The sequence below is a fragment of the Drosophila virilis genome, chromosome 4 (assembly GCF_030788295.1).
Source record: "Drosophila virilis strain 15010-1051.87 chromosome 4, Dvir_AGI_RSII-ME, whole genome shotgun sequence".
NCBI lineage: Eukaryota > Metazoa > Arthropoda > Insecta > Diptera > Drosophilidae > Drosophila > Drosophila virilis.
In genome coordinates, this window is record NC_091546.1 from 25544385 (window position 1) to 25554448 (window position 10064).

Here is a 10064-nt window from a genome sequence, read left to right on the forward strand (position 1 = left end):
GCATTTATGTACTAATGCATATGTATTTTTTATACAAAATACTGACGAAGCTTACAGCACTTCTGTGGTACCCCGTACGCTGCAACATATTTTAAATGTCGCCTAACTTTTTGATTATCATGAATTGAAGCAGAATTAATGATCTTTTTACTAATTTGGCGCTGTAAGGTCCTTATACAAATGCTTGTCTTCCTCCTTCTGATAATTGACAATCAAATAATATTATTTATTATTATTAATTTGCATATGTAGCAAATACACTTTGAGATACTTAAGGTAAAAGGGTTAAAAATATCTGAGAATTATTTATTAATTAACAATCTAAAAGTTGATAATTTTTGTAATTACCTTCCATCAAATAAGATGCGCCTCTTCTGCCAGTGCATCATAATGACAATGCTAGAAAGCGGAGATCTTGTTGGCCTTTTAACAGTATGCACCGACACAGTAATCGGGTGCCGGTCTAAATCCCAGTTTGTCTAGATTTGGTGCAACGCGCGTGTTTGGCTTATGTCTGGCCGCGAGCCAAGGCGGCAAAGGAACAGGAGCAAGAGCAAGCATTTAAATAACTAGTTTCCAAATGAAAACTGCTTGTGCATTAGAGATTAGCAAAAAGGTAACCAAAAGACGGCCAATACTCTGCCTATCATGTATCGAAAAACAGGCAAATCAATGTGCGAAAATAATTGACGTTTCGGCTGCGTCTCCGTCTACGTCTGCGCCGATTTCAACTTCGCTGTCATCGCTGCCGCTGGCGCTGGCGCTGCTGTCGACTGGCCGCGGCATAGCTGTTAACCAAACTTTGTCGAAGTCAGTTGGCTCAGAAGCTTGCGGACCTTGCTAGCCAACGGTCCTGTCTCTAATAAGCGCGCGCAGACTAAACGATATCGATTGTGGGACAAGACCCAGGCGAGAACATATTCTGAGCCGTCTGCCCGCCCAGGTGAATGCCATCGGGCAACGTGCGTCGCATTCTAAAGCAAGAAGCGTTTCGGAGTGCGGTTATATACTATATTGTAACATTTATATATGGTCTGCAATTCTCGCTGAGCTTAAACGAAAACAAAATAGTAAAAATAAAAATATACAGAAAAAAAAAGTATTTTGCGGGCAAAATGTTTGCATTTTTGCGAATTTTATTACTTTGTGTGCATTTGTTGCATTTTAAAACGACATTAGCTGAGGATGTGCCATCGATAAGAACATTAACAACAACATTATCAGATCCAATTCTAAAAACAAAGGCTGTGGAATCCCTGGCCGCGCCCAATGCCACAGCAGAACAAGCCTTTGATGTCCCCGCGGATGGTGAGTAAACTGGATGCTAAGCAATGCCTAAATAAAAACTGAATTTGTAAAGGATTAAATAAAGACTTAGGAAATAAGAATGCTGCAGAAAACAAAAATTAAAGGATCTCCACAATTAACATTCGAATTCAAAACTCGTGAAAAACAAAAGACTTACGCAACGAACTAGCAAATTTAAAGATTTGTAAAAAGCGGAAATTTACAAATGTGAGCAGAAATTTAACAAGAAGTTATTTGCAAATAAATTGAATTAAGTAAATTTTTTGAAAAGCCAATATTTTAATATTTAGGACAAAGCCATAGAACAGGAATTAGTTAGAAAACATTTACACTTAAATGTTTGATATCTTTTGACTATAAAAATAAATTTGTAAGCTGAATAAAAGCATTTTATTTTGTATTAAATTAATAGTGAGCAGAAGTAAAAAAGCTGACGGTCAAAGTCGGATTCTGAAAATTAGCGTGTGTGCGATAAGAAAGAACCCCAAGAAATTCTTTTTAAAATTGAAACAAAAAAGTTGCTAATCAACAATTGACCATATTTTCTGCTCGACTATCTAAGTTTTTTTCTTAGTTGCAAAACAAATCAAATATTATTTCCAGCTCTATTTTAAGTTATAACAATATTTACATTACATGCTGCAAGACATCACACGAAAGTTCAACGACTTTTCGTAACGCTATATTAGCCGATCAATTTATGCTTGGCACGCAATCGAATTGCTTGTGTGACCTTCAGAAATCTATAAATCGCCTAGTGAAAATAAAGGGAATACGTTGTTTGTGAATCGCTTTTTACCGCGTCCGTCTCTCTGCTCGGCCCCTTTGTTCCACTTTGTGGCTGAGTTCTCTGGAGCAAACGCCAACTTTCTATGCTTTGTACACATTCTCACTTCCGAGATAGACAGCATGTGCCGTAGTTGAGGCGTATTTTATAGAGCTCTCAAATTGGCGCACTTCCACGCAATCGACGGCCCAGAACTGTGGGCTTGTCGACACGAGTTCTCGTCGCCTTTTATTTATGGCCAACAATTAGACAAAAGGGTAGAACAGGCGTGATCTTTGCTTATGTTTAGCTTTGAAAACATCGCGACAACTTAAGCCTATTAATGGATTTCGGCAGAGAAAATAAAAAATGCTCGCAAATTAGCCTACTCTATACATAATTCGAGTTTTCAGTTCCCAGGGCGCTTCGATTTGTTAGCCTCAGCTGACAGACATCGCAATGAATGTAAGTTATATGGACACGCTTGCCTATCCGTATTAAAATTATTTTAATAAAGGTGGCCCAGCTTGTTGCTTACATGTCCTGCAGCGTATTTCAAGATTTTACATCAGTCTGTGCCCATATTAATCCAGTTTAATTTGTGCAGGCAACGCTTACGACTTGGCGGACGGCAGCTAGGTTTAGACCTTGAACTTGTGGGCTGGCCCATTGCAGTCTTATCTTTGGTTATCTTAGGTACCTTGTGCTACCTGCTTGACACACAAGTTAATAAGTTTGTAACTCTAGGGGGCGTTTCTGACTCAAATCTGAAGGAAATCTCCAAAGTAATATGTAGTAAAATATGATTACGAGCTGTTAAAAGCCAACGAGCTAGGCACAGATTAAAAGTTCATTAGCCTTTTGAAAGATTTTACAACTACTTAAACAAATAAGCAAAAAACTATACGGCTAGGCACAATTTTTTAGCCAATCTGTCGCGTTATTGACAAAGCACCAAGCCCACAAAAAAAAAAAATAATAATAATAAGAAAAGAAGACCAGCCAATATTTACTTAGCATTCGTTCACGCTGCGAGCCAATTCGAAGCTGGGGTCCACGCTTAGCGTGATTACTCAATATTTGACATTTCTGTGCGTTGAAAATTTTGACAAAAACAAAAGCCAGAATATTGACAATAAACTTAAGCGCTTTTCAAGCTGAATGACAATTGCTGTGCCATTTTTTTTCATGCCTTGCTTTTTTTTATGTTTCTGTGTTGTGCGCCTTTCAACGCACAATTGACAACATTTCATTGTAAGCCGTCGTGTCGCTCCCCCTAAGCAACTTTCTACTGTCACTTGTCATATATTTATGTCTGGCATATGTGCATGTATGTCTGTATGTGGGTATGTGTCAAGCCCATTGGCAGCTTCTTAAAAATGATCTAGGCTGCTTTTGTTCGCTGTCTTTGTCCATGCTCTGCTCTTTTTGTTCTTTCAAGTTAACACAAAACTGCCATTTGTTTAATTTATTTAGCATTTCGCGTGTGGCCCATATCAAATATCGACTTGATTTATGTGCTCACCAAAACGACTCGTTTAGTTTCGTCTGACAGTGTGCATACTGTTTTATGAGCTCACATTGTGTATTATAGGCCTTAACTAAGAGCTTAAATGGGAATCACACACACCACGATGCAAATCATAGGCAATTAACACAAAACTTATCTGACAAGCATTATTAAGGTACATATTATTAATTGCATGACGTCAAGACCGTCTTTAATAAATAAATTGAAATAACGTTCTTTGTTTTGTTTATTTTAAATTAAATAAACATTATATGCGCTTTTTTTAAAAGTCTTTGATGAAGCCTTTGTCACAGTGCCCAATAGTTTTGCCCTCCTGAATTAAAACCAACAATTAATGTTATCTTTCCTGGAGTGTTCGACTACTAGATACCCTTAAAAACTTGACCAACATTCCAGTTGCCTTCTATATATATATAGTTACACAAAATAACATATACTTATCCGATTGTTATGTTTCTTTATTATTATAATTTTGAGAGAGTGGGGAATGGGAGATAATCAAATATTCTTAGCCAAAGTATTTGACTTTTTGAGTTACCCAAAATGTATTATTATTGATGTAAAGGAAATTTAAAATGCCTAATTTTACTGGCTAAATGCTGATGAATGGACTGAGAAACGCAGGCCAAGGTAACTTAAGTTCAGAGGTTATTTGGGTTATTTGGGCAGACTTGCTTAATTTTCTCAGTTTCTGAAAATCTTGGCTAGTTGTTGTTTAAATTCTTTTTGCAAGCTTTGCAAACATTTGTTTTCGTTAGCAAAGTGTAGTGCTAATGGATACTTAAAAATGCATTTGGTCCGATAGGCTACACTTCGAAGGTGTATTCAGAAATGCTCGCATGCACGTGTTTCGCCCTGGTCGTGGACAAGGCGTAATGGAGACCACGTTGCAGACGTGCTACGCATTCTGATTAGGCATTTTGTAAATGATATTTGCATATTACGAAGGAAGCCAAGCAGCCCAACAAAAATGTTAGTGGGCACACACATTTTTGACTCTGATTCATTGGACTTGAATTTTACTGCATAATATATACCCAAAGAAAGCCAAACTACCTGTTACTCATGTGGCCCAATACATGCACACATTTTTATGTTTATTGATAATGGCACAATTCACTTTTGATGGATTTTAAATTGTTATGACAGCTGTCGACTAACAGGTCAATGGCTATTTATTTGGGAGTAACTAGTTCCGCATAGTATTATAAACATATTACAACAAATTTTGTTAAAATTGGGCGAGCGAAATGTGAAAAAGGTTTGACTTGAACTTTTCTCAAAATTACTGTAAATAGAAGCTACGCGAAATAAAATATGAATAATAATGAATAAAAGTTATTTAATGCAAAAAGTAGTGGTATTCCTTAAGTTATCATCAAATAGATAAAAAGACTCGCCAGGGTGAGGCTGATCCGATCAGAGGAGCCTTCAAAGGTTACCTCACAGTATTATGCTATTAGGGAAAGGAGGCCTTCAATTTAAATATGCCACAATGATGATATCATACAAGTTACATATTTGTTACTATACTTTCTTCTTATAGTCATTCGCTTGATAGAGATCAGAAGGTACTGATTGAAATAATAAAAGAAAAGTATTAAATTGAAAATTTACTTACATATTTTACACTGCTAATTGAACTGTTTTTTTGTGGATGTCGAAGATTAAATACCTTTATGTTTACATTTACGATTAATTTAAATACTTTAAAAGCTTGATTTTGAACCAATTGTTGTCTAGATAATAAGATATCGTTCAATTAGAGAAATTGTAACAAATCTTTCCGTTTCATTTACAAATTTATCTTAAAACACAAAATGCCAACGAATAATGATGTCTCCTAATTTTGATTGATTTGAATAGCGTATTTATCGCCAAGCAACGCCCGGACACAGCGACAACTTTTATTTGATCCGAGCCTGTTTCTACTGCAGGCCGGTCTGGCTGGCGGCGGAGCCTGGGAGGGCTCCAGGTGTCTGACCGCCAGGGGCCAGCCTGGCCTATGCGTTCGCATCAACAGTTGCCCGCAGTATTTTCGCGTGGCGCGGCAATTGTCCTTCATAGCAGTTCGTCAATGGCAGCCGCCAGGCTCGCTGGGGCTTGGATCTGATATATGTAATTTTTATGATCAGCTGGGACGCATTAACAATGGCATCTGTTGCCCGAACATGGATACAAACACGCTTGGAATCTTTCCGATATCGATACCGACAACAACATCAACGACAACCACAACGACAACAACGGAGAAACCATTGACAGTTGCCGATGAGGTTGACGAAGCTGAAGGAGAGGAGGAGCCTGCAAATGGGCAACCAGATCAGACCCTCGATAATGCAGAGCATGATTCAGATCCTATAGACAATGTTAACAGCGTTGAGGACACGCCCGACTTTCAGGATATGAACACAATTGAGGCCAATGCACCCGAGTCGCAACCGGCGCAACCCGCCCCAGCCCCTTCGCCGACACCACCTACTACCGCCGTTTATCCGTATCAATGGCCTTTTGGCACATTTGCTGGTGGCCTACCACAGTGGCCGCCACCAATACCGACGCATCCGCCCACCGTTGGCGGTTGGCCACCTCCGATACCGACTCATCCTCCGAGTCATCAGTATCCAACGCATCCGACCACGCGACCTTACCCCTCTACGCCAAGTTCGGTGCTGACCACACGGCGCACCACACCACGTCCAGGGAGCAGACCTTCAACCACCACCAGACGGCCCAGCCACCCGGTGGCATCAACGACAACATCCACGACAACGCGCCGACCGAGCAGCGGATTTAGTCCAGAGGGCCTGCCACTGCAGTGCGGTCACAAGAACCCAGTTTCACCCGATCAGGAACGCATTGTGGGCGGCAATAACGCCAGTCCGTATGAGTTCCCTTGGATTGCGGTGCTTTTCAAGTCCGGAAAACAGTTTTGTGGGGGCAGCTTGATAACCAACAATCACATTCTCACAGCAGCCCATTGTGTAGCAAGGTAAATTACTCAAAATTGAGGCTAATTGAAATTGAATATTATTGTTGTATTACAAATTCTAGGATGACATCATGGGATGTGGCAGCTCTAACTGCCCATCTGGGCGACTACAATATACGCACCGACTTCGAGGTGCAGCACGTCTCGCGTCGCATCAAACGCCTGGTGCGGCACAAGGGCTTCGAGTTCAGCACGCTGGTAAGTGACATTGGGGCTACCGACTGCAACACTCAGTGATAACTTCTGTATACTAGCACAATGATATTGCTATTTTAACGTTGAGCGAGCCGGTGCCGTTCAGCAACGAGATCCAGCCGATTTGTCTGCCCACCTCGCTGGCTCAACAGTCGCGCTCCTACAGCGGCCAGGTAGCCACCGTCGCCGGCTGGGGCAGTCTGCGCGAGAACGGACCGCAGCCATCGATTCTACAAAAGGTGGACATACCAATTTGGGCGAATGCAGAGTGCGCTCAGAAATATGGACGTGCTGCGCCCGGCGGCATCATTGAGTCGATGATCTGTGCTGGCCAGGCTGCCAAGGATTCGTGCAGCGTTAGTCAAAGTCTTTTTATTGCCTCTATAATTAATAAAACTAATCTTGCCAATCCTTAACAGGGCGACTCTGGTGGCCCGATGATCGTCAATGAAGGCAGCCGCTACACCCAGGTGGGCATCGTCTCGTGGGGCATTGGCTGCGGCAAAGGACAGTATCCTGGAGTCTACACACGTGTCACCTCGTTGCTGCCATGGATCTACAAGAACATCAAATGAACGTAGTATTTTGTATAGATTAGGTCGTGATATTGAGACAAGTGTAATAAACATTATAAACTGCATTTACGCTATATTTAAATACGTTTTTCCTGTTAAATGTGTAACTCAATGAGTTATGGACTTTAATATTATTAGTGACAATATTATTGTTAGTGACATAGAAAACAGCTAAAAATTGCAGCTGGCGGCATTTGAAGCCTATTTGCGAAGTTGCAGTGCGATTTTGAAAAACAACAATAAAAGTGCACTAAAATAGGTTTTGGTTTTTGCTAAGATGGAATTTATTGACAGCCCCAAAGTATGCAACATGTTTTTCGTTACAAAAAATCACAAAAGGTGGGTAATTTTGTCAAGTCAACTTTTTCCAATAAGACGGCATGGTAAAATGAATAGAGACAAAGTTAGACAACAAATTGTACCTTTGCCCCTCTGTTAACTTGTTATTGAATAGCGATTAGATTGTTTGTCTGAGATTTGACATTTTTTAGCTTGAGATCCAAAAATCTATTTGAATCAAGTCTAGCTAATTTTTCTGTGTTTTGGTTAGCAAACCTTTATTGAATCCATACCCTTGCTTTTTCATATATATTAATTGCGTTTACATATTTTTAATAACCAATAATGTATTAAATATTAACTAACAACACAGGAAAAATTGTCCTTACTAATCCATTTGATGTTTTTTTTCAGGTTTAGGTTTGACCCTTGTTTATCCAACTAATACGGTAGAAGGTTCGGTTGATTGTATTCCAATTTTGACTCAATTTGGATTTAAAAATCGTGTTTTGTTTTTTCTTTGAATTAAACGTCCAACTCTCTACAAATTGGTTAGTTTATGTGAAACAAATATCAGTAGTATACATCAATTCGTTTTGAACTTTATCGTTTAGAGAAAAAGAAACCTATGGCATTATGACTGCATTACGCGAATTCACTTTCGATGATCTCTTTAAGTTTAACAGGATGGTTTTTGATCCCCTGACCGAAGTCTACTCGATCTCATTCTTCATGGATAAGATACTTGAATTTCCAATGCTGGCTACAGTTGCAGTTGCCCCCAACGAGCAGTTGGTGGGATTTATTTTGGGTACCCGTGTCATTAAGGACGAATTAGTTGGCGATGGAAAGAACTTGGATCTGATTAGCAGCCATGGCCACGTCAGCGTCCTGTCCATTGACCATGAATTTCGACGCTTGGCCCTGGGCTCTCTTTTGATGGAGCGCCTGCATGCCAGCATGGATCGGCAGCGGGATTGGTATGTATGTCTGTATGTGCGCAGCAAGAATCAAGGAGCTATAAGGTTCTATCAGCTGTTGGGCTATGTAAAGTATCGCTGGCTTCCTCATTTCTATGGCAATGATAGCGGCTATGAGATGCGCATGCCACTGCCGCGAGACGTTGAGCGTATTTGCCTGAAGGAGAAGGATAATATGGTGGACAGCAGCTAGTGAAACTGCTGATGAAGTGTCTGGTAAGGCTTAAGAATACCATATTAAAAGCCTTATGATAAGTTTGTCAATTTGTTTGAATATATATTGTGAATCATAGCTGATTTTAAATAACACTCACTCTACATGATCAAAATCTATTTGTTGTCTTCTAGCTCATTTTCCCGATTTTAGCATGACTTGTCTACGCGAGATGCATCTCGACGATCTTTTTAAATTTAATGCGTTGGTTTTTGATCCCTTCACGGAGGTCTATCGCCTCAGCTTCTTCCTGCGTCATCTGGCCCAGTGGCCCGATCTTGCGTTGGCTGCTGTATCGCCCGATGGCCAGTTGGCGGGCTTCATATTTGGCAAGTGCTTGGACGGGCTGAGGGACCACACTGAGCTGCATGGTCATGTCTGCGCCTTGACTGTGTCCTCTGATTATCGTCGTTTAGGCGTCGCCTCTCTCCTTATGAACCACTTTGGGCACATGTTGGACCTAAAGAATGCCTGGTATGTGGACCTGTATTTGCGCTGCAGCAACCAGGCCGCCTACAAGCTCTATTGCAACCTGGGCTACTGTCTGCGGCGTGTGCTACTTGAGTACTATCCCGGCGATCCGGAGGAGGATGCCTTCGACATGCGTAAGCCGTTGTCGATCGATGTGGAACGCTTAACCTTAGCGCTCGCCAGCCGGCAGTCAGTCCGCCTGCCCCCCGACGAGGATAGTGACGACGACTACAGTTAGAACGGATCATAATAGGTTTTTGTTTTTTCTTTTTGGCATACATTTCGATTTGTTCGACTAATTAAGCAAAAGATTCAATTGCGCTAAATTTAAACGGCAGCCAAATTTCCGCTGACGCACAAAACTAAACTAAGAATCTAAGATAGATATATATGTGGCTACGCATACAGCTGCGCCTTAACGCTATTTTTTATGCCAAACAAATTTAATTGCAAAAATAAAAATAAATTAAAAAACATTGAAACACTTGCGATGCGTCCATTTCAATGGTCAAGGCTCATGCTGCGGCTTTTTATTGGCAACAATTTTTTTTTCTTCAATACAAATAGAAAGATGTCTTTTTTGTTCTTTTTGTTGTATAATGTATATATGCGACACGCAGCAGGCCATTTGCATGTCCAAAACACGCGCATTGATTTTTATAATTTGCGCAACTTGAAACGCATAAAATATTTCCTCACTGAGTTATGGCGAATTTCTTTCAGTGCCTTTGTGTCTGTTTGTATATCCATTCA

At 40.5% G+C, this 10064-nt stretch overlaps 3 protein-coding genes across 3 annotated transcripts; all 3 read left to right on the plus strand.

Annotated features, from left to right (window-relative positions):
• The first annotated feature begins 822 nt into the window (after positions 1-822).
• On the plus strand, positions 823-7436 carry l(2)k05911 (lethal (2) k05911). The gene is made up of 5 exons (XM_002057659.4): positions 823-1308; positions 5472-6597; positions 6660-6795; positions 6852-7148; positions 7212-7436. Exons 1-5 carry the CDS (start codon positions 948-950, stop codon positions 7365-7367), a joined length of 2076 nt encoding a protein of 691 aa, XP_002057695.3. The 5' UTR covers positions 823-947; the 3' UTR covers positions 7368-7436.
• A 758-nt stretch (positions 7437-8194) lies between these two features.
• On the plus strand, positions 8195-8959 carry Naa20B (N(alpha)-acetyltransferase 20 B). The gene has a single exon (XM_032437845.2). The coding sequence runs from the start codon at positions 8283-8285 to the stop codon at positions 8817-8819; it is 537 nt and encodes a 178-aa protein (XP_032293736.1). The 5' UTR covers positions 8195-8282; the 3' UTR covers positions 8820-8959.
• Positions 8960-9012: 53 nt separating this feature from the next.
• Positions 9013-9549, plus strand: LOC6634276 (N-alpha-acetyltransferase 20). Its single transcript, XM_002057657.3, has one exon. It carries the CDS (start codon positions 9013-9015, stop codon positions 9547-9549), a length of 537 nt encoding a protein of 178 aa, XP_002057693.2.
• Positions 9550-10064: the final 515 nt, after the last annotated feature.